At 32.0% G+C, this 26,722-nt stretch overlaps 1 protein-coding gene across 1 annotated transcript in view; it reads right to left on the reverse strand.

Annotated features, from left to right (window-relative positions):
• LOC129005149 (follistatin-related protein 5-like) overlaps positions 1-26,075 on the reverse strand; it is a 56,638-nt gene extending 30,563 nt beyond the window's left edge. The window contains exons 1-2 of the mRNA XM_054433967.1: positions 25,927-26,075; positions 2,177-2,257 (exon numbers count right to left, since the gene is read on the reverse strand). Of these exons, the coding sequence (XP_054289942.1) occupies positions 2,177-2,239 (63 nt within the window). The 5' untranslated portion in view covers positions 2,240-2,257; positions 25,927-26,075. The remainder of the gene's footprint in view (positions 1-2,176; positions 2,258-25,926) is intronic.
• Between the last annotated feature and the right edge of the window lie 647 nt (positions 26,076-26,722).

The following is a 26,722-nucleotide window of genomic DNA, read 5'->3' on the forward strand; positions in this document are numbered from 1 at the left end:
TGATGAGTACCTTATTTGGTCCACCATGTACAATATATAGATTCCCACAATAGAAGACAAGAATATGATTTTGTTTGTAGCATTATGAGGTATAAATATGCTTTTCCTACTACCACACTGAATGTATCAATGTATAGACTTAGTAAAGTGCAGGATCATTTGGAAAGGTGTCAAACGATCCATTACAAAATTATCACATTGCCATACCTGTAAACAGGATGCAAAATGGCTTATTTAAGGGTTAGTTCTTGTTAGCTCTAGATCTAGAATGGGCAATCCTCATTTGCTTGGTCAGCTGATTTCACTGTTGTCGTTTCTACACCAATCACGGCCACGGACCAGGTACGTTAAAACAGGTAAGCAAATAAAACATATAAATGCAAACATAACCTAAATGACACGTTATATACATACATTCAAAAAGTTAATCTGTGTGCTATGTGGAGTTAGTTACGGTGGTAAGAAAAATCTTACGTGTATTACGAGCACAAATAGTCATTGCCGCTCTCAAAATGTACGGCGACACTCAGCCAAAGCTTCGTGCGGCAATCTACAGCACAGTTCTTGAGCTGTAATGACGTACTTTGCCCTCTTAATACACCAATGGCTACTGTAACCTAATTTTAAAGTTATATTTTCTTGTAGTAATTTTACATAAAACAAACCACACAGACGGGTTGAAACCTAATACCATTGACTTAAAATAATTTGCCAGCTGCGTTTGAATAAATTTATAAATGTATATATTAGCATTAAGCTTACAGCAGTTAAATAAAGCCTATATTTTTTACTGTAGGTTTTAAGCAGTGTTGCGAATTCAGCCATGTTGTATTTTACCACAATGCCAAGTTTGTTCTTTTGTGGACAGAGAAGCAACCCATATAGCCCTGAGGGTAAGTTTAGTAACAAAGGAAAGTTCATTTTCAGTCCGCTTTTGATTCTGTCGTAGGATGAGGCCTAGGTCATTCTGTTGCAAAACCACTTAAAAAATTTGCAAACAAATGTTGAACATATCCATCTTTGTAATCAATATTCTGGTATAGTGTAATTTTATATGATAATTTAGTATTTTTATCATCGTATTATTACCGTAAATAAACGTACCATTCACATATTAAATTACTTGTATCATACAATTAATAATGTTTACAAATTGCATTGAAATATTTTATTTCGTTTTTTATATTCATTTATCATATGTTTCACAATATTTTTTTTTTACTTAATCAGAATGGAAACACTTACATTGTTTTGCAGTAGCAAACAAACTCGAATTTATCTATAACCATAATATAAGTGTTTACATTAACATACAGGACAATTTCCCCAAAACATTTAGTATGTAGTTGTTTTCTTTCAAGTTACATTTGTAAAAGCCTTGGAGTTGTAAAAACACACTTTTACTTTCTTTATTTGAGCAGTCACAAGAAAGTGAACTCTTGTGCCTTTATTACCCCTTTAAGTTGATACTTTCCCCCTAAGACTCGTTTCGTGCCGACCTTTTCTCTTGTTTTCCAAAAATATAATGTTAATAAGATTTCAGAAAGTCCATGAAAAACATTTTATATAGTAAATTAGTTTAGCGAGGAAGAAGAATTAGATTAAGACTCGCATGGTGTAGGCGTTTTGTTAATAAGCAAAATGTGACTTTGAAAAAATCTTTACTGTCATGATGGTAAATTACTCTACCTACGTTATTAGTGTAGCACATACATACAAGGTGCAAGAACATGATACATATCTCGGATTTCTACTGTTATTAGATATTAGGAAATATTTCAATTACAAAATTGTAGCTGCCCTCTCCCAAATAAGTAAAAAATTATATATTTCAATAATCATTCATTTCAATTTAAAAAAATATGTGTAATTGACGTAAATATAACATGCTATTTATATAAATAATAACTATATTAAATGTTCATACATGTTTAAACTCTATGTTCAATGATTAAAATAATATTTTATCATCTTGGGATTGGTTGACCCAGGAAACATTTAAAACACATATAAACATAATTATATAATATTGTAAGATTTCAAATGAACTAGTTTGTATAATTTAACTTATTCATTTGTATCGTAATTATTTATCCGTCTTCATTACTTGTTATTCTGTCAATTGATGGTACTATCTTGGTTTATCACTACAATTAATTGTTGTAATTTCCCTCACCTTAGCCTGTGATATTGATAAGACACACGCCGTGACTACGAGGGTAGATCTCCACAGCAACATGGCGCTACTCTACAGGACCTGAAACATAAAATAATACAAGTTTAAGGATTGAATATTAAACCATATGCCAAACATAACAAATATTGTTTACTTAACTTTTTTAAACCCACCTCCACATCCTAGGACCTAGGATCTATCTTAGAATCTCTTATACATTACTTTAGGATAGGCGTCTAGAGGGTTTCTGCACTATCACTTATGTACATTATAGGCAATTGGCGGGATTTGAACCTTAGGACCTGTGTGACTAAAGCCCCGAACTAAAAACTAGACCAACTTACATCCCTGTTTACTTACTTGTCGGTTAAATATGATAAATAGTCGTACAGTATACCACTTTTTCAACCCCAATCAATAAGTGGATGTTAATTAATTATCTTATTTAGTCTTAAGTTCTCATTATGACTTTTGTATAGATGTATCTCTTAGGCGTAGAGAAATATAGATGTAACATTAGATGTGATATCCGTTTAACTGTGAAGAAGTGTTAAGAAACAACTTTAGAATAACATCATCGAGATTAGCCTAATTGTTTCGAGGAAGTATACAACTGAAATCTCTTACTGACCTATTTAATTGAGATAAATTCCAAACACTAATGCATTTTGACGTTGAGCTTTCGATCAAATACCGTCATTATAGTCAATAGTTTGAATAATTCCTTACAAAAACGCAAACATTTCAAAATATAAGTATTCCTAGTTGTCACCGCCAAAAATAAAACAAAATACAAGTCAAGTCCTTCATTGTTTCATCTTCACTAATGTAATTCCTTTCGAAAACAAATTCACGAAGCAGGAATCTACAATTTAAAAACATCTGACGGAATAAAAACAGAATTCCTCGGTGGCCGGGACCAGGACGGCCGGGACAAACCCAAAGCTATTTACTTTAGGGAAACATAACTTGTGTTTTTGTTTCCCCAAGCTGATTGCCTCAAGCTGCACAAACAAAGACGTGAGGTTATTGGAAATATTATTGTTGGACGGAATAAAACTCAAGAGTTTTCCTACATAATAAAATTACTTTAATTCTATTCAACGCGACGAGGATAAAAGATTATTCAAGTTTTACTGTCAAAGAAGAACATATTGTTTGCACGTAAAGCTTACATTACTAACTAAATACATAGATTAAAACTTTAGAATGTAAAGTTGTGTAATTGTTTTGTATTTGATGCATATTGGTTAGGCAATTCAATTACAATTCAATTTAATTTTTGTTTAGAAAGATTTGTGATGGGTAATAGATTAATATGTCTGGTCTTTTTGTTCTGTAAATGTTAACTAAAAGTGAGAAAGGCAAATAATTCGATTAAAGATTTATAGACAACCAACAATGCATTACTATATTTGCATTTGAGTTTATTTGTAAACATGTTTCAAATGAACGGAAACGTGTTTATTGTAGTGCAAAGATTAAATATCTATAAAAGAGATATTTGCATGATCAATATTAACCACGCCAACTCAAGGTCACGTGTGTTTGTAACCAGAAAACTTTATTTTAATATTTCAAATTTATCGGTTTTCTAAGAGCAGAAATATATATCATCCTGTAGAGCTAATGAAATAGTTTATAGTAATTTGTGACATCATGGATTTGAATTTGAAAAATGTAAAAGAAAAATACATTTTTTATATAGCAAAACAAAAGTTTACATCCCATTCAACTTTAGACTCTAGTACAATTTTATTGAGAAAATTTTGCGTTGACCAAAAGTTCAAAAGATTAAAATTGCCTTATAAAATTTAACAATTGTTTACATCATATTTCACTATCTAAGGTGCATAATGCCTAAAGAACGTAACCTATGGTACGTAATAAAAACATAAAAAATGTGTCTAAAAACCGTACCTAATAAGATAAAATTTAAAACCAAAGAAGCAAAAGATTATGCTAAATTCACAAATTGTAATAATCTTTCCTACATCCTTCCAAACTGTGTGTTTTAGAGAATTCTTTCAGGAGATAAGTTCATGAAAATGTAACACTACATTTACCCGATGCCGCACAAAGAGCTTATTGCAATTGTTGTACCTCTTGACTTTGATTCTAGAAACACACAATCAGTGAAGATTTACGTAATCGAGTTGTGATTTTTTTTGTCTTAAATAATGAAAATACAGAACTAAATTGAACACCTATTTCTTGCAATTTTACTTGAAATAAATTCGGCAAACTCCATTCATCTTGTTTGTTTACTGACCCTTCGTTATCAAAATTGATTTTCATATTTTTAGAAAGAACGATATTATTTTATAAAACGAGCTCGTTATTTCCTGAAACAACCTGTTATTGGAACGTAACAATTAGTTCATTATTAAAACGCGTTGTTATTAAAAACCATCCATATATTCCAATAACTAAAACCTTTGATATAATTCGCAATTGAATGTTTATAGCCACGACAGATTTATTTGTGGTAAATATTAGAATAATTTCAAACCAACAAAAAGATTTATTAAAAATCCTTTTAGGTGTCCTAAGGGTATTTCATAAAACACTTATTTAACAACCAACTACATGCATAAAAATATAACTTTTGCACGAAGTTTCATATCAACAGTCTTAATATGGTCGTATTATTGCAATATTGCATTAAAATATTATTATGATTTAATGATTTAATGTTATTATGTTTATTGGGGAGCGAGCTGGCGTAGTGGTTAGAGCGCGGGACTCCCTGAGGTCCCGGGTTCGATCCCCGCCATGTCACCAATGGATTTTATCTAAGTGATAATGCCGGAACCCCTAGGTCTAGCCTGAAGTAATGTGAAAAACAATCCCAGGCTCGTGCCTAGCGTCCTAGGACAAAAAAAAAATATTACTGTCGTATTCAGTACATTACTGTTAGGAAGCAATGTTATTTTTAACTTACTTTTATGATGATACTATAGGTGATTTGAGAACACGTTTGTTCCGATAATTTGTTTACCAATTTATTAAGTTTTTGAAAACTCTGACATGTACCACCGGTGGACACTATTACAAGCAACAAAACGGCAATTTGGAGTCTTTGTGAGTATTTTTACTATGTATTCGTGTTTGTAGAAGCCACATAAAATGAGTCCACACGTGGTACACGAAACAAATTCAGATACATTAATAATAAAACACCGTGTTATAAAAAATTTGTTTTTTTCCATTGCAACAAAAAATTCAACAAGTTTTAAATATAAACAATTGAACTAAAAAGTCACTTTTCTACTGAAATTATGTTTTCAAGTTCATGGATTGTACTAGTTTTCAACATAATGAAATGATAACAGGTAGTTGTGTACCACGGGTGGTACACGGGTTAATTAGCATAATTATCACCTAATTTTGTTACCGAAATGGTACAGGTAGTGTAAATTTGATGAATAATTAACTATATCTAATTATTCCTATCAACACATTTTCATTTTGGTAGTTTATAGTAAGTCTATGGTAATTTGTACACAAATTTACTTTGGACTGAAATTTAATTCGTGCGCCACCGTTGGCCACGTCGGAGCGAACGTGTTTTAGGCATCAGGGTTTAAATTGAATCGCATTATTGGTATCAAATTACCAATCCTTGCACATGACACCGAGCTTCGCCTAACCGTCAGGTGGCAAAGGTGGCCGTGAGACAGGTGCTATGCGAGGTGGTTCCGTATCATCTTACCTTGCACCTGACACGGTAGCCCCATCTACTCATTCAGGGTCTCACAAAAATGTGTAGTGATTATTTTGTCTTCGAACCTCAAATGTATTTGTTGAAGGTTGTTTTTAATTTTGTTGAACTCAGTAGGAATCTACATGCTCAGTTTGTATTGATAATTCATATTTGTGTACTTTGAACATTTTCAAATAATCTTTTGGTTTTAAAGGGTGATAAAATGTCAGAAAAGGTTTACAGTGTTGTAAACTGGATCACTTTGTTAACTACTTCCAGCGATCCATGAAAGCTATACTTTTATTAAATACATATCAAGTAGTCATTTAAACAACTACAAAATAGTCACAGCACCGGTTCAGGATTGTATTTTGTATTTACCTGATCTACCAAGTGCATTGTACACAGCTTGTATTTAAACATTGAGAAGACATGTAGTTAATGGGGTGAGGGTTTGGATGAAGGAGACCATATAAGCAAAACCTACGACTAATTTATTATTAAAATGTTTCGTGAAATTTTAGAAATAATATGATTTGGACACTGGACAGATCTTTTTCAAAAATTAGTGTGCATGAAGCACTAAGGGGTTCATTGACTATAAAGAGAAATCATTTACATGGTAAACATAAAATTTAATCAGTCTTATAGCTGTTATAATCATTTAATATTTTAAGTGTACATTTTTCTCTGGCAACCTTTTTTTAGGCAGACGTATTTATTTTTATTAATAAATTATTTTTGTTCATTCCAGAAATGAGCATAAACGTTTGTATAAAACACATTCTAAAACCTTTATTGCGATTCCGTAAACTTGTAGGCAAATGAAGTCTTTCAGATCACTGACAAACATCGATTTCCATGTGAAGCAGTAGAGTGCTTAAATAAAACGAAAGATTCTGTTGTTTGAACCAACCACACCACAATGACCCATCAACAAAAGCAATGCTACATGTATCCTAACACACTGAATGTTGTATAAAGAGGCAAACCGTGGGTTTGGTGTTATACACAAATGTACAAAGTCACTCGAAACCACACAGAAGCTTATCAATAACTTGGCAAACGCTTCCATAGCAACTCCCCGCTTCACTACCACGCTACCGCCCAACATGTCCACTGACCTTAGCGATTTTTATATCATTTTACAGAAATAACATCATGTAAAATCAGAACTCATAGAAGAACATTCAACGTTTTGCAGTTATACATTTCTTGAAGTTTACAATTATATAGTTTTACATTTGTGTAAAACTAATGTAACTTAGTTGTGGTTTTTGGTTATTCGTTATTGCTGTATTTTGAAGTGGACTATGTATAAATCAAACAGATAGGCCTCTCTCAGGGAAGTGAACTGACACATAGAGAACTTAGGCTACTACTCGCAAATCCATACGAAGCGATATGATGTAAGTATTGTACTTTTAACTCCACAATTCTGAATAATCGATAGCAAGAAATGTAATTTGTTTATGAGGGGAGGATTATTTTTAAATAATCAGTAAACCTTACATGTTCTAAATGGTCTTTAACGGGTTTTTTCTAAGGTTTTGGATTAAAAAAATGATGATTGGAACATATTTTCATATTATATGTGCCTCTCTCTGAACCACAATTCATAGTAAATAAAAATGATTATAAGAGTCTTTATGTAAATTGTGTTTTCAAGTTTTCACAATCAATGAGTTACGGAAAAAATAACTGTGGCAATTGCGTGAATTGCAGTGATTCTACAGTAAAACTGCGTAATTGGAAATAACCGTCATTTAAAGATATTTTTGATAGTCATAAGAGTAGCTACAGTAAAGATTTTGTCAAAAGATTTGTATTTCACAAAATATTTGCTAGAATGTATTTGTTCTATAAACAAAAACCTTGGGAAAATCTACGATAGGCTTATGTGTAGAATAATTCTTCAAAAAAATATTTATAAACTTATATTTATATAACTTTATAAACAGTCGAACAAATATTAAACTATAGAGACCAACAAGACATTTTTGTTTGATGAAGTCGCAGTTTTACAAAATGCCTTCAAAGTAAATCATGTGTTTTGATGTTCTCAGTGTTTGAATTAAAATATTAATCAGCTTTACAAATATGAAAGAAAAACTAAAACCTTGAATTATTTGATTACAAATGGCCAAGATTATTTAAACATTGGTTGGGGAGAGATAATTTGATTGTAGAGGTATTCGAACTGTTTGAGGCAAATAATCTCCCGATACCGTCTGAAAGGAAAGATGTAAATTGATTCTCTCAATCTCATTGTTTGATGTTAAACAATATCTCTCACGTCATAATTTAAGATTACTCGAAGTCTGTGAGCCTCCCATTTACCTTCATTAGATTGAAATTCCTAGTCTGTACTAAGACACATTAATTTAGGGTTTATATGTTTTTGTGATGAATGATTCATATTGTTTTTGACGAGGTGGATGTGAAATCGAGACCGACCGGTCTACATGTACCAATATAAAACGAATAGGTAATATATTATTTTTAATTGCTAGGATTAATAATAAAATAAAATAAAATATTTTACGCATGCAAAAAGACATTTTGACACATACAAAGCTCCTTATCCAATTTTTTGCATACTAGGTTTTGCATGGCTTATATAGTGCTAAGTTTTGATCGAATAAACCAAAGACCTTTGTCACTACCTAACTATACAGTGGTAAACAAATTTTGTGACACTGATTAGTGATATGAGGGATCAAACTAATGTCTTCTTAAATAACATTCTAAAACAGCAAAGATTCTATTTGAAAAAGGTTCATATTTTATTAACTCCGCCAATATATACATATATATGAGGGATATATTGTTAATTTGTGTACATGGTGGTTCCCTGAAACTTCAAAAAGTCACAGATATTAGTTAAGTACATGGATTAAATTTTGGTAAATGTTTTTAAGTTCAAAGTTTAAGCCAGTGTTCTGGCAACCTTTAGTGATGGAAAAGAAGGATCATCCCAAGCCCGGGGATGATTCCAAGCAATTACGTAATTGTTCTGCTTCTTACCAACGAGTTTGTTTGTTATTTTATCTCAGTTGATGCGTAAACTTAACAATAATATTGTTACTTTAACCTTTTAAAGATTATACAGTTTTGTGGATGAATTTTACTAAAAAATATACTTTTTATCTCGATTTAATAATAAGATGTACTATGTGCATACATTATCTAATTGCTTCATTAATTGTTATACCTTTTTTAATGTCTTACAACGTAAAACAAAACGTATTCAAACAAATTCAAAGTCAAGACATAGGGCATAATGAAAATGTGCGTCCACAAATATTACTGTAAAATAGTCAAATTACACCTTTTACACTTTGATACTATTGAACAAATTTAGTCTACTTTGCTAAATATAGCTAAAGCAGTATTTATAGTATTAAGTGGCATTATATCATGTACTAAAATATATTTTACAACTTCCTTTATGTACACAAACACTTTCAATTTAACCATAAACATGCAACATTTTACTCTCTATAACTTTATTTCCGTTGTAAAGGTTGTAGAATCGATCTTAGTTTTTATACATCACTCAATGTACTGACAAATGGAGCTCTCAAATACGTTACAACATGTAAATTGTATTACACAAACACCTCCGTGAACGCTGTCTATGAACACTGGTGGGAGTTGTGTTTACACAAACCCACACTGTATATACACAACACTCTCTGTGTACATAGCTCTGTACTCAGCTATTACATAAACATAGCATTACACGTTACGTTATTACATATTATATACTTGGCTCTTTCTAAGGAGCGGGTACTAAATTATATTAATCCTACAGATCTTTCGAGCATGTAAACCCTTAATAACTGGGTAGCCCAAAGGTTATAGTGTTCACTTTCAAATCTAGAGATTTCTGGTTCGATTCTAAGCTAAGTCAAAACTAAGATTCCATTTGTCATTGAAATTATGCTTTATTACAACAGCTCGACGTTCCCATTGACGAAAGAATGCCAGGGGCGTACCTCAATACACAGAATAGAATATAATGAGTATGGATCAATTATCTACTACCTAATCAATCACCAAATACAGTACTTAAGTATTGATTATCGAATCATCGATAACAACATCCTCTTCAATTATTCTTTTTCAGTCCTTTTGTGGGACAAAACTTTAATTTTAAGTTTAAGATGTGATCTCTACAACATATAATTAAGCATAATATGGAAGATAAACTTTAAAAACGAAAAGTAAATTTACTGAAATATACACTATTCCAAAACCAATAAATACTGTTTGCCAATATGGATGAATAAACTCTCAACGGTCGTTCTGAATGACTGCGTTTTGTGAAATGTAGGGAAGAGTGTTAATCAAACCTTTGAACCTCTTCTCTAATGCAAATGTTGACTTTAACATCAAAGGCTGGTCAGGTTCGACTGGTGGACGCTTCGCTTCTTCAATACGACGCCTCATTACTCTTTGGCAGACCTTTATCGACTCAACAGGGGAACGTTTGGCTTTTGTGAAATGAGTTTGACATTTGCATTACTAAGCTTCAACATATATTGATTCTGGGGAAACATTTTCTGGGTTGTAAAATCTTTAGTCTTATTTGACTTATTTATGAAAGTAAATATGATATATCTTAAGGGTGTTGGATAAATCTATATTGATTCTGGGGAAAAATTGTCTGGTTTGTAAAATCTTTAGTTTTATTTGACTTATTTAGAAAAGTAAAAATGACAAATCTTGAGTGTGTTGGATAAATATATCTCCACAATGTTCACCATCCAACACATTTCAAACATTTTCATTGTCTTGTACATCAACTTTAAATTGTATGAGAAAACATAACGTTAATTATTATAAGCTGTAAAATATATCTATTATGTTCTGCATTTATTTTATGCTTTTATTTATTTTTGTAATCCCTTAATTTTTTTTTATAAAGTTTAATGCACTGGGATTGTACTAACTTAACTTTGTATTTTGATGTAATTTTGTAAGTGTTAATTTTATACTGCACATCATAAACGATTATTTCAACGGTATATAGCACAATAACACTCAAACTGCAAGCTTTTTGACCAATAGTACTTGTACACTCCTTTTAAAACTACCTATGTATAGCACACAGTGAACATTATAAAATAATCTCGGAATAAGGAAATCAAAATCATAAAGAAATCATATAATCATACTCATTTAAGTATAGTAATACAAATATAAATAATAGCCCGTTGATATATCACAAATGTATTGTATATCTATTTAAGCGTAGATTAAATGACTGAAGTGATTGATAATTTTCATTGGTTTGTATATTTGTGCAACGACTCAAATTTTATCGTTATATAATTTCTACATGTTGGAACAAAATTATTGGAGGTTTTTAGCTTGTTTAGATATGAATTCAAGACTAACACGCTACAATAATAATTTCATCTAAACATGTAGAAATGGTATAAATATAAAAATTCTATTTTTACACAAACATACAAACCAGTGAAAATTATTAATCGCTTCTGTCATGTAAATAACGCTTGAATAGATGAACAATACATCGTTGATCGTGAGATAACCTTTATATAGAGGTTAGCTACGAGATGTTCATTGATCAACTAATGGGATATGAAGAGCAAACTGCTGACCTTTCCATTGACCTTTCAGTAATGCATAAATCGTTGAACTTAGAAGCAACTGTATAGAGAATAGAAGGTTATGCTATTTATAGTCGTTATTTGTATAGAATGTAATATAAGATTTATATAAGTTGTTAAAATACATTGTAATTAATACCATTGCAATTCTGTGTCTAACTAACTTGTTGATTACTAACGTAATTTTCCTGTAGCAAAGTAGACTATCTTTAATTTGCCACACATTAGAGCATAACTTTAGTTTTCAACCATCTTAAGTTGAACAAGTAGATATGATCAACCACCAATGTTAAAATATTTCAGTTTCAGTTTATTCAAATGAATTCTAGATACCTTTCTTAGTGAAGAAGCGTATGAAAAAAATGTTGTTTACATTGAAGTTTGTACGAACAATTCTTAAATACTAATTAAAGATCCTTTGGTACAGTGGTGAAATAAAAACTCGAAGAAACCGGAGAGCCTTGCTACTTCCAAGTTTTTCAATACATAGGTTATAATAGTGGTTATATAATGTATTAAAGTAATGTGTATTTACATTGTTGCTGTTAGGCGAGTGACGCTTTTAACTGTGAGCTGAATGAACATTGGCGTAAGCAAATTATTACCTAAGATTAATTAGTTTTGCAGTTTTAACCGTTGCATCCATTAATAATTATCCTCACAATCAACGAGAAGTAAGATCGTTTTGTAGAGAGCTGAGAGTGATATTTCACTCTAAATCAGAGACTGTTTGGGAGGCTGGAAATTAGAACATTATCATCTGATTGTTTGCCCCCCTTTCACCACTTCTCCTCTCCTTCCCTTCTTTTCCCTTTCAACTCCATCTCTTCTGAAAATCGTTTTGTTTTTCTCCCTACCGCATAAACCGTTCTCATTAATTCATCCCTCTAAATTGCTTCTCCTTCGGTTTCATAATTCACATAAATGAGGCATCTACTTTACTCTTTCGTGCTGTAGTATATCATTCACATACAATTTAATTAATTAATCACTGGAATATTAATCCTAATAAACATAATTGTTGACTATTTAAAATTTCTCGTTGTTTTTTAGACCAATATATGTACTATAATATATTGAAAAGAATATACCTATGAACCTCTTTATAATGAATTGTAGGCATGAAATTATGTGTAAAAGGCTTTAAGATTTGTATTTTTCAGACTGTAGCTTATAAGTAGAGCTCTTCGAAAAATTATGTAAGGGAACATTTTTAAACCCATACCACACTTGATAGTAATAACTAATTACAATATTACAAGTACCTAACAATTGTTTTTAAAATAAAAATATTTTTAATCACCACAGGTATTTATAACCACATAGCCCTACGAGTTTATTCATTTATACATGAAATGTTAGTAGTCTTTGTCCTATAGTTTAAGAAGTTCGATCCAACATACCTGTAGGCCTAATTGTATAAATAGCAAACATTTCTTACACTTGTAAATGAAATCCCATACAAAAAGGCTAGCATTTTGTATGTTGCTGCAAGTATTGTGATAGACTTTACATAAACAAAACTATTGCACATAGCTATGAAATATCCCGCACACAATCGAGGATTGACTTTATGCTGAGGCGTGGCTCTCTGTTTCCTGGGTTTTCTATATCTTTTCAACTCGCAATTCATTCACCGATTCTAATTAATTCAATAGTTAACTTGTATGTATAAATGATCTATGATAAACAGATGCCATTGACGTAAAGGTAACATTAGCTCAAAGTTAAACACGATTGCATAATAAAAAGAGCCATTTTCGCTCCTAGTGATAAGAACTACAATTTTCTTATATCTAGGCCTATTACCAACACAAAACGTAATGCACTTTATTTTCCTATAGTTTTGGCATATAATGTATAATTTTCAGACCGATAATGTAAAACGTCATCGAAACTGATTAAATTAAAGATAATTAAACCCGATCATCGCCGAAGTTGTTTACCCAATGTGGGATCGATGCCTGGTGCTTCTCGCAACAATTACTTTAGCTGGTGATTGTGAAGAGGGGAGAGGTTTGGAGAAGAGAGAATGGAGGGGAAATATCTCTTTCACGATCTACAATTGCTTAATGGAGGACAAAAGCCTTCAGGTTTAAAATAACATCCCATTGTATCAACCTAACGCATCCCTCTTGGAAATGAGTAAGTTCATTATTTACTTTTTGAAGGTTTTTTTTATAATTAAACTTGTAGGTCTATTAATTTCGTTGACTTAAAATATTTTGGCATCAGATTAACATTAACGTTTCGATTTTCTTAAGTAATTTAACAATTGTTATTGATAAATGTTCATAATAAAAGAAAGATAGAATGAATAAAGAAGGCATCGCATTAGAAAAAACGGAAATTCAAAGACAAGCAAGGGAATATACGTTTTATCTTTGGATAGTATGTTAAGATAATTATGTTAACAGTAGGTTAAAAGTTAATACTCTAAACAAAATGAATCACTCCTTATGAAAGAGTATTATTAAATCTACAAAAAAACTTATATAACATGTGACTGAATAGTTAATGTTTAACATAAACTATTTGAATTTTAGAGACATTTATCAATGAAACCCATTTATTAAGGGTATAATATATTTTTGAGTCAACATTTCTTGATTTAAATTTATTTGATATTTCAATCTGTTCACAAAGATTGGGCCTAGGTTAGCCAGTAAGGAAGTCAGAGTTTAGGCATTATTGTTAATATTTTGATTTCAAAAATATTTTGTATCATTTACGCGTGATTAATTTATATGATATAAAGTAGATTTATAATTATTTTGTTTATATTGTACGTAGGTATTTACCACCTTAATTGATATGAAACATCCTAGGGGTGTCTCAAAACTAAATTGATCATCGATATGTTTAAAGAATTAACCAACGTAACAAAAGATTACTTGGCAATTTCAGCTAACTCATGTAAATTAATCTAGGTCCAAAAACTATATATAGAATTTCCAAATTTCCAGTTTTCCGAGATAAATATATCCGAGTAGGAGGAACAGACGATACAGCTTGGGGGAGAAGATGTAACCGAACCTCACCCCTCCAATGTAAACATAACCAGAGAGCAATCAGCGTGATTGCATCAGACCAACAAAGCTACCCCTTTGTCGGGGTGAAATAAAACGAAAGAATGGAAAAACAAATTTGAATATTTGTTTTGTGAGCAATTGGACATGTTTAGATTTTTGTTGTTTCTATCAAGGTAGGAAACAGCTTGATGAATTGAATGTTGCACGAATAAACCCAAGATTTCCATTGTATAACTGAACAATTTATTAAATTAATAATTTTCATGTACGTTTTTACCCAACTCTTATTTTATTTTAATTATTTTTAGTTTGCATTAAAATCAGCTTAAAACCTATTTACTGTACTACAAGGGTTACTGTTACCTAGATTGTAAAAATACTGAATAAAGTACGTCTCTAGTGTTTCTCTAGGAAAGGTACACACAATAATTTATGTGCATTGCTTGTTTATAGATCTCTAGGTAACAAAACATTGTAGGTTGCTTAATTATTTCGTGTTGGCTTTTGAAATTATATCAAAACAAGAGTTGTTTGTTTTCCACTGTAGGAAACATAACCAATTACTTGTTATGAAAAGTATACTTTAGACTGGGTTTCCAAGTGCAAATTATGTTGTAAGCCAGTTTGAGTGAGAATTCAAAGAAGCAACCAGAAATGTATTATTAGGGTGTAAAAAAATCTTTCTGATACCTATATGCCTATAAAAATATTACTGATAAGTGTACAGACATTAATTTATATTTTTAGCTACAAAATAATTTCTTTAATTAAACAAAATACAACTCTTTGTAGTTGCAACACTGATTTTGTTTCAGGGAATTTGGTATTATTCCAAATGTCCTATTGTATTATATCGTTTAATGAATTAAGAAAGCGATAATCTATGTTAGTTTAGGACGCCATTCACATTTATAAGAATTTATGTATTTACCTGTGTCAATCGATGATATTAGTATCACGCGCTGTTTAGTTTATATTATACCAGGCATAAACGGTCAAAAATAGCCCTAGGGTAGGAATAATGTAGCGTAAATGCCAAAATTACACGATGGGAATAATGAATTACAGTAGTGCCAATATTGTGTTTTCAAGGCGAACCGTTTTTAAATTCATCTTTATTGCATTCATTTTAATAAACACTATTAGCTGTGTATGTTTTTAATTAACTCATACAAATCTAAATATTTATATTTTAGCGAATTTCCCATATTCAACAATTTTGTTTATTTCATACAAAGCTACCAACATTTCACTAAATAAACACACCTCGATATCTTCCCCGTAGCAGCAAACCTGAGTACTCACTAAAATTAATGTTATTTAAATAGGTGATAAACCTGAAAAATTTTAGAGAATATTATAGTATAAATCAAGCAGGGTAAATAGAAATTCACACAGTCTGCAGGTTTGCTGCAGTGAAGGTATTTCATATATTGCCTAGTATTAACAAACAAATAAAATATAACTTAACCTTTTATTCCGACAACAATGATTTTAGAAACCAATCAAGAGCTATGAGTTTTTTGCAACTAAACCATTGTAAAGTTCACAAGAATAATAAAATATTTTTAAATATAAAAATTGTTATCATACATCTCAAGTTGAAAGACAAATTCAGAGGCAAACGTCACTGGCAAACCACAGTAATTCATCTTGCCAATGTAAACGAAACCAGTGAATAATTTCAATGATTAAATTGGGAGGGTGCTTTGTTGGGACTAATTAAGTTGAAGAAGAGAAAAGACAGTATTAATGGAATATTTTAGGGAGCTTTCAGTGTTGGTCTTATTTTTAAAACCATTATCCATGTATGAAAAAAAACTAAACAATATTATGTTTAACTTCCACATTTAAAATAACAGTTTTATCATTGCAAAGGTAATTTTTAATTGGATTTTTTGACCTGAATTTTTTTTTATTTATGAAATCGGTTAAAATTTAAGCTCTAACACTAATCTCTAACATACAGTATTTTTATTTACCTATTTTCAAAATATCCAGTGCTAAATGTTTTACTAGAGGACCTAAGAATCTAATGATGTACATAATCGTAGTTTATGCAAAGATCCCTTAAAGATGGCGTTAACCACACGAGTACAAATTTAAGGCTTGGCGAGTGCCTTAAAAAATCTATGGGTGTCGTTAAGAATATATACATGAGTTTCGTACACTGTTTTACCTACGAAATTTTTTTACTATCAATCACTACTCATAACTAATGGTTATGTTTTCGTTTACAATCTCTCATTACCACCGACAGAGCACGAATCATTGTACCAACACTACTTGTATCACAACAATTAAATTTGTCTGAACAGCTGATTAGTTGATGTTTAAAGCATACAATTTTACTTCTTCTCACTCAATCCTTGAACCTCATTGGTCTGTTACCCGTGTTTTGAAGTAAAACAACAATGATGTTAAGTAAGTAAACGATAGTGTTAGGTGAATCTTTTTAATTCTAAGAACTGAACTTAAACAGTTACTTTAAAGAACGGCCGTAGGTGAAATATTTTAAAGATTTTTTCTTGTAGTTTTAAGCTACCAAACGAAAAAGAAAATGAAAATCCAATATCATTGTTGAGGCCGTCTTCCCCAGGTAATTGCCTTGTAATGAACAATGTTTTTGTAAACCACAATCTTTTGTAAGACACAATCAGGAGCACAAAGAACATCTGGCCACAGAAAATCTTTTTTAATAAAAATTCTGAAAACAAAATAATGAGAATCTATGATTACATTTTCCCTCTTACTACTATTAACCAACGAAAAAGTGTATGGAGTAATAAGTAACTCTCCCAAATATTCAAGATACTCTTACTTATTAAGGTTTTTTAAGCTTTTATTTTCATATCACTATAAAGAGTGTCCCGGAACTCTCTACCAATTTTTTAGAGCATTGTTCGTGGGTAAGAAACATACCTAAATATCATATTTATATTGTCCGGGAGTCCTTAGTTACTCACACGGCTGCCATTTTGTTATATTGTTGTTGTTATATTTTTGGTTGTAGCAAATAGATGGCTTTGATTGTTTACATCGGCAAAATCCCCTAAAAATAATAAACATTTCTTTTGCATAGGAAACATTCTTTTTGCGTAGTAAACAATATAATGCTGATTTTTTTAGGTAATAAACACATTACGGAAAAAGATTATTTCAAAGTGGTGTAGCGAAAACACGTTTAAATCGTTTACGTAGTCAGTTGTGTCTAAAAGTAATACAGTAATCATAAGAAATTTAGAAAAAAACTTTGTTATAAAAACATATTTCTCGTGTTTCAGTTTTTAATGACCTATATCACCTTTTTAAAGGTACCTCTCAACTATTAAGGTCCTTATTGACTTAACCGATAGTTAAACAACACAGTGATTTGTATCAGTAATACTTAAAGTAAATACCCAACTATACTCTATTAAAGTATAAAGGTGATTTATGTCTGGTTTTTCTAACTAGCTCATTACCGTAGCATATAATGTCTAAGCTTAACCACTTAGGCCATATTTCAAGAGGCATTGCGTCAGGTGCTCCCTTGAGATTGGCCCTAATTAGGAGCCTATTATACCCCCATCCAAGACACTGCCTTATTACGTACATGAATACATTTGCTCCTTCGCTTGGCAGCAGAAATGGGGTGGACTTGTCAACTGCTTTAAATGTAAATTTCAACATCAAAGATGCGGGTTGCACAACTGAGGTTGAAAGAGAATATATTTTAATTTTGATCTTGTTTGCTCATGGCATAATTAACGATTTTACAAAGAAAATCTAAATATAACTCGGGAAAGTATGGGATATGTAGATGTTTTGCTACTTAAGACTTTATAACGTAAATTGTGTGAGCTTTTTCTTTTAGAATACATTATATTTTTCTTGGGATTAAATTTAATATTATTAAATAATATTAAAATAATATTGTACAATAATATTCTATAAAATAATATTTAAATTAGGCACAACATAAGGTAAAACAAATGTTAAGGGGAAATTTTATATCTGGGGAATCATTTTTGTAGAATGATTTTTTAAAAAAAATTTAGAAGTTTACTAAATTTTATGACAGGAAATAACGTTTACTGTCTGTATGTCACCTATGCGTTACTAGACTTTTCATCTGATTGCTTTATTTTTTTATGTTCAACATTTTCTTGGGAGGATATCCTTGTAAATCCTGTTTCGGTACTTTTTTTGTTTTTTTTTTTTTTGTCCTAGGACGCTAGGCACGAGCCTGGGATTGTTTTTCACATTACTTCAGGCTATACCTAGGGGTTGCGGCATTATCACTTGGATAAAATCCATTGGTGACTTGGCGGGTATCGAACCCGGGACCTTAGGGACTGAAGTCCCGCGCTCTAACCACTACGCCAGCTCGCTCCCCTCCTGTTTCGGTACTAAGCTTAGTAATCTTTTTAATGGCTTTCTAAGGCCAAGATAGTCGTACTACTCCTAGGATAATTACAGTATCGATTGGTTTACATAAATCCTGCAAGATAAAATAAATGCATTTTTACCCTACACTGCCACGAGTATGATTGAAAAAAAATTAAATAGAATTTGTTGTAAGACATTTGACCGTTTGATAATGAAGTAGATGTCCCTATGTACCAGCTTCACCAATATTCGACTACAAATAAGCGAATTTCCATTTGAATGAAACGAGTTTCAATTAATCTATTTAAATAACATTAGGTTTAACGAGTACCTAGGCTTGCCACTACAGGGAAACTAATAAAGTGTGTTTTTAAGTAAAATAATTATAGCTTAGTATCAAATCGATAAATTTGTTAGTTTTATCAAAATATTCCCATAAACAAGCAAGCTGAAACATTTTAGAATATTCCTTATAAGAATAACACGGGAACTTTATATTTACTTTTTTTTAGTTTTCTATTTCCAATTTTAATAGCTACTTCCCTGCAGGGGAATTCGCTAAAAAGAACAGTTGTGTAAGCCAGACACAGAATGTATTAATGTCTTAAATTCTTCTTACCTACCGTATTTTTGTTGCTGGTTAAGTGTCACATTTGTTGTTGCGAATATCACTGGTTTTTATTAATTTACTGCTTTAATTTTTGTTGTTAACTATAACAACTTGTAGTTGATTACAACCTAACACAGGCTTCACTGAGATACACTAAGGCTAACTCAAACACTGCCTTTGGGTAGTTTGGATCTGGCAATCTCATTCGCTCGGTCATCACAAAGGAGATAATGTTGTACCACTCGGGAATAGTATTTGGTGAAACAATAGGATACAATAGGATCACTGTTAACAGGCTTGAGATATGTGGAATTGATGTTACTTTTAATTAAAAGAGTTTAGCGTTAAATCTGTTGAATTGTAAGCATTAACTGTAAATATGTATCTTCCAGATTTGATTGAAGGATGACCTGCTTTAAAAGAGAGCTTTACCTGGGAGTTATTCTTTTTTTTAGAAAAACGGATGATCCTACATTTTTACTTTTTGTGAGCTACTTGGTCGCCAAAAGTAAATTTTACTTGATAAAACTAAAAAGATATATGTGATTAACTGGATTTGATTCTGAGGACCCTGGAAAAATGTCCTGCTATATTCACTATGATTATCTAAACTCGGAATATCAAATTAATATATACAAAATATAGTTTGTTTTATTTGTGCCCTTATTTTTGTTGAAGCAGTTATTTTTAAAACTAAGAGATGTACAATCTTCTCGATGATTTATATTATTTATATGAACTCTATGACAAGTCGTATATGATAATTACATGGTAATTATAAACATAATTGATTGATAATCATGGTAATTCAAGAGTAACTGCTCTTATAAACGTCCAACTCTTATAATGTGTTTCAAATAAACACCGAACTGGAGTCATTGACAAAGGAAAACAAACCAGAACAATCCCATGTACCGTATTCAGAGACTTATATGGTTCGTCAAAAAATCCTCAGTCCAGTAGGGTTTCAGCTAACTGGACTGGAACATCACAGGAACGAAACGTAGCACATGATACTGAAATATATGGAATCACCAAGTATATAAAACTTACTTTTGAATTAAGTGAACACGACTTTCTAAACGTGTGTAGTGTACTTTTATGCCTAAAACAACCACAAGTTACGGACACATTAGTTTTTAAAGCTTGAGTTAAGATTTAACACACTGTAGATAATAACAATCTTTTTAGACTTATAGCCGGAGTGAGAAAAGTAAATTTATAAACTTGTGTTTGAATGATGAGATCCCTCAAAACACGATATGACAAGTTTTAAATAGAAGCTCAAAGTTTTAATGACCACGGGAGGATATAATTATGAACCTACGTGCATAATTAAGGAAGCTTCAAACTTATATTAGATTAAAATCTAAATGTTTCATATTTTTTTACTTACGTTAGCATGCATAATACAGGATTCACCACATTACAGTTAGTGTGTTTTGTTCCAGTACAATAAAATAACAATCGCCGATTTTTGTCACATATATTCTGAAATAATAAGGGCAATAGTAATAAATTACTAAACAGTTGTCTTATATATCCGTCATACATTTAAAACCTACATCAGTGATAAATTGTCTCTAATTCCTCTTCAGGCTTGTTTAATTAATGGAAAACACATAAACTAAAGAGAACTACTACACATTATAAATTACTTCCCATGCCCTGAATCAATATCTGAAGGGAACCGACACGATTCTAGCGTGACTAAAGGGGGTCCTTTTTAGTTTATCGATGCCAAAGTATCAAAGGATCTACCTATGCATGAAATGTTTGATTAGTTGATGGCTGACTAGCAAACTTTGTCCGTGTAAAGCGGAGCTCTTTTGAAGATAAAAGGAAAATTTGTTTAACTATAATTTTTTTAACATGTATTAAGTTTTGAGTGAGTAATAAAAGCGATTTATGTATTTTATTTTCATGGATAACATTTTATTTGTAAGTGCATGCACTTTAAAGACTCTACATTCCTTTTGATATAATATTATCATGGCCTACAGGATGATACTTCGCAGTCAATACGGATAAAAGTGTAACCATCCTGCCATCAGAAAGCAGTTCCGTCAATATTTTATCCCAGTCGACAGCTTTAGAAGTTTGTTATAACATTGCAAAAATTGGTACAATTCTTCATAACAATCAAGCAAAGTAAAAGTAATTACTACTTTTATTCACAAAAAGTACGAAACCCAGAGTATATTTAAAATTAAAATTATAATTATTATACGGTATTTGTTGAACAAACAAATCCAAGGAGGATATAATTTAAAGGCATTTAAGAGTTCTAAAGAACATTAATTATATATAATTACGTACTATAGACCTAACTACAACTATACAATAGCGTATGAGCTAAAAATGTACTAAAATGCTATATTTATCACTAGACTGAAAAAATTAATGTTTTTAATGACAATTTAAATCTTAAAGAAATGTATTTGAAACTAAACAATCTTTTACTGAAAAGAATGGTTTTCTACAGCCAGAGATGTAATCTAAATATGCCGCAAGCCAGTTGTTTGAGTAACGAAGCTGAAAACTACCAGTAGTTGACAAATATAGTTCATACATACAATGTTACACATTGTTTATTCTATTAAATTATGAAATAAAAGGTGATTGGTACTCAGTGTGACAAAATTGTTTTGGTGTAAGTAAAAAGTAATTGAAGTGTGATGATGCATATAAGAGGCCCCAAGTCTAAAAATTGGCTTCCCAAAGAATTATTTTAATTTTTTCCTAAAATAACCACGTTTTTAAACTTAATACAGCAATTTCTCAATTACCTGTAAATGGATTTGAGTAGATAATGTCATTTTCACGTTCTAAATTAAACTTTGAATATGAATAATAGAAAACGATGGAGGATCAATAGAATAGAACTCCATTGTAAATAGATAAAAAAATATGGCTTTCGATAAATATTTAAAAACATTGGTCCATTGCATTTTTTTACACCCTGTATACAAGAAGGTGTCCAAATATGTTAAAAAATGTGGCATTTTATAAGCTTTTCAACCATATGCTACACTGTTGAGGTTTAGATATGCTTATGTTTGTTTTAGTAGTTTGAATACTAGAAAACAGGGAACTTTTTTACTGTTTTTAATGTTCAAATTGAAAGAAAAATACAAGTTTTGCTTGACACAGTCAGTGATGGTTGATGAGTTTATCTTTGTATGACTTCCCTCAGCTCATATGTTATTTTATACATTTATTATTCCTGATGTTTTTACTATTGTAATTATCAAAACATTGTTCTCAATACAAGACTCATTACAACACCATCTTGAAATAATTTATTCTAATACTAATTATCTAATATTACTTCAAGTGTTTTAAATGCGGTAGGACGCTGATGGTCGATGTTTGTTGTTTATATCAGATGATGCCAAAGAGTGTTCAGCCTACAGTCAGTGTTGTTTGATGAGTTTATCTTTGTATCACTTCCCTCAGTTGTATGAGTCATGCGGTAGGGCGCTGATGGTCGATGTTTGTTGTTTATATCAGATGATGCCAAAGAGTGTTCAGCCTACAGTCAGTGTTGTTTGATGAGTTTATCTTTGTATCACTTCCCTCAGTTGTATGAGTCATGCGGTAGGGCGCTGATGGTCGATGTTTGTTGTTTATATCAGATGATGCCAAAGAGTGTTTAGCCTACAGTCAGTGTTGTTTGATCAGTTTATCTTTGTATGACTTCCCTCAGTTGTATGAGTCATGCGGTAGGGCGCTGATGGTCGATGTTTGTTGTTTATATCAGATGATGCCAAAGAGTGTTTAGCCTACAGTCAGTGTTGTTTGATGAGTTTATCTTTGTATGACTTCCCTCAGTTGTATGAGTCATGCGGTAGGACGCTGATGGTCGATGTTTGTTGTTTATATCAGATGATGCCAAAGAGTGTTGTATCCTACAGTCAGTGTTGTTTGATGAGTTTATCTTTGTATGACTTCCCTCAGTTGTATGAGTCATGCGGTAGGACGCTGATTTTCGATGTTTGTTGTTTATATCAGATGATGTCAAAGAGTGTTTAGCCTACAGTCAGTGATGTTTGATGAGTTTACCTTTGTATGACTTCCCTCAGTTGTATGAGTCATGCGGTAGGACGCTGATGGTCGATGTTTGTTGTTTATATCAGATGATGCCGAAGAGTGTTTAGCCTACAGTCAGTGTTGTTTGATGAGTTTATCTTTGTATGACTTCCCTCAGCTGTATGAGTCATGAGGTAGGACGCTGATGGTCGATGTTTGTTGTTTATATCAGATGATGCCAAAGAGTGTTGTATCCTACAGTCAGTGTTGTTTGATGAGTTTATCTTTGTATGACTTCCCTCAGTTGTATGAGTCATGCGGTAGGACGCTGATTTTCGATGTTTGTTGTTTATATCAGATGATGTCAAAGAGTGTTTAGCCTACAGTCAGTGATGTTTGATGAGTTTATCTTTGTATGACTTCCCTCAGTTGTATGAGTCATGCGGTAGGACGCTGATGGTCGATGTTTGTTGTTTATATCAGATGATGCCAAAGAGTGTTTAGCCTACAGTCAGTGTTGTTTGATGAGTTTATCTTTGTATCACTTCCCTCAGTTGTATGAGTCATGCGGTAGGACGCTGATGGTCGATGTTTGTTGTTTATATCAGATGATGCCAAAGAGTGTTGTATCCTACAGTCAGTGTTGTTTAATGAGTTTATCTTTGTATGACTTCCCTCAGTTGTATGAGTCATGCGGTAGGACGCTGATGGTCGATGTTTGTTGTTTATATCAGATGATGCCAAAGAGTGTTTAGCCTACAGTCAGTGTTGTTTGATGAGTTTATCTTTGTATGACTTCCCTCAGTTGTATGAGTCATGCGGTAGGACGCTGATGGTCGATGTTTGTTGTTTATATCAGATGATGCCGAAGAGTGTTTAGCCTACAGTCAGTGTTGTTTGATGAGTTTATCTTTGTATGACTTCCCTCAGCTGTATGAGTCATGAGGTAGGACGCTGATGGTCGATGTTAGTTGTTTATATCAGATGATGCCAAAGAGGGTTTAGCCTACAGTCAGTGTTGTTTGATGAGTTTATCTTTGTATGACTTCCCTCAGTTGTATGAGTCATGCGGTAGGGCGTTGGGGGTGGAAGTTAGATCAATACGAGACCATTCAACTCCACGTGGCCAAGCTCTCATCGACCCGATGTCTTTGCTTTTAGTATTTTTAAATCTATATATAAAAGTAATAGGGCCTACTAAATTTTGGTCAAAATGTTTGAAAAGAAATGTATTGTAAAACTGGTTGTTTATAAATAGTTGTGGCTGCTGGGTATCTATTTAAACTTGGCAGACTACATTAAAATATCTCATACAATGGTTTCCTCGTGATTTTTTTTTGGGTAGCAAATTTAAATAGTTAATAAAGAAAACGATGTATTAAAGTATTTTTTTTCTCGGTTTTAGTCTTTTTCTAATCAATTATATGGAAAACAAGTGCAGCATTAAACATTCTCGTATTATTTATTCACTTATCTGATAAGATATTACGAATCTTATGACTGACACTCTATGTTATAGTATTATTTGTTTAAACCTGTGAGAAATATTACAGCTGGTGTTGATTTAAATATAAAAATAGAATAATCACTTCAACAGATACTTTTGTGATCTGTATTCAACTAAAGTATGTTTAACATTTTTTAATAACCTAAAAAAATGTTTATCATGAAATACGTAATACGTTAATTTTGCGGAACAGATAAATTAACGGTACTGTCTTACAAGTTTGTGTAAAATACGATTATAAACTACTTATAATATGCATCACGGTAATCGGATCATTAGGAGCATGAAACATACACTTATGTAATATAATATCGTAGTATTCCCTTGTTGGTTTTATAACAAATTGGAAATAATTGTAGGCCACCAGTCTTTATATACACCCTTAATGTACAAGTAGCCAAATATTATTATTATGTTTTTTTACTTATACATTTGGAACTGTAATTAATATCGCAAGGTGCTAATTTAAGGTTAACCGATGAAACCGGTAAATCATGTAGCTAACAGAAAATTGAACGCGGGATTTCATACCACAACTAAGTGTTTAGTATTTTAACACAGTGCAATGAGGAGGTAAATACACATACACGAACATTCTTCCTAATGTTTTACCCATTATCAAATATGGGACTGCTTACAATGAAATGAACGATTCAACCCGTATTGTAAATGCACGCCATTGCAGCTGTGTCAACAACGGGCTGGCACAGGAATTATTCTGTTCTGCGTAAGTTAACTATAAACTGTCAATACAACTCTTGACCAAAATCTCTAACTATTTACTCAGTCAGCTTGACCGCAGCAAATTCTACAAGATACCGGTACAACAAATATATCACTTTACTCTTACCAGGTGGTTGTATTAGACTCCTTATGCTACGATATCCAAAATTCACCACATAAACTATCCAACACTATTCACTACACTGCACCACGGAAATCAAGTGAGTTGGAACCACAGCGGCATTGTATCGACTCACGCGACTTTACGCGGAGAAAATTCACCCTCAACTGGTACTGCTTCCCCCACCTTTCACTGTTTCCCACCACCTCCCACCTCCCACCTCCCACTAGCCACCCTCAGGCCTCCCTTGAATAATTACAATGCACGACGGCTGAGCGGTCGCAGCTCTGCTGCAGATACCATTATGATTTGCGGCTCCCGCACAAATAAGCGAGAATTTATCCTCGACCGGATGGTGGCGTGATTTACGGCGTTGAAATTAATTATGACGTTTAAACTTGGCGGGGAAAGTGTAGGTGTAGGTTTAATGTGAGCTAAGCGTGAAGAACAGCGATAAGTTAGAGAATGATTCTGTTAGTGGTGGTTTGCCTCCCATCGACATCAAAAGATATATATCTGTACCGTATATCGCTAAAAGTTATTTATTGGTATTGGTAAACTTTAATATAACAAGTTTGTTTTTCGCTTAATGTAGCTTTCATAGTTACTTCATTATATCAATGTACGATGTCAGTAAAACAACATTTTGGACGATAAAACCATTTTGTTCAATCAAATTTACAGCGGTTGAGAACATATTCCATACTATTTTCACCGAAATGATATCAATAACACTAAATACGTTATCCACCAAACTCCAGCTATGATTGAATATTCTCGTTCCTTATTTTATACATTATGT

Source organism: Macrosteles quadrilineatus, unplaced genomic scaffold (genome assembly GCF_028750875.1).
Source record: "Macrosteles quadrilineatus isolate MER2022 unplaced genomic scaffold, UCM_ALF_1.0 Scaffold_16__1_contigs__length_3527350, whole genome shotgun sequence".
Taxonomy (NCBI): Eukaryota; Metazoa; Arthropoda; class Insecta; order Hemiptera; family Cicadellidae; genus Macrosteles; species Macrosteles quadrilineatus.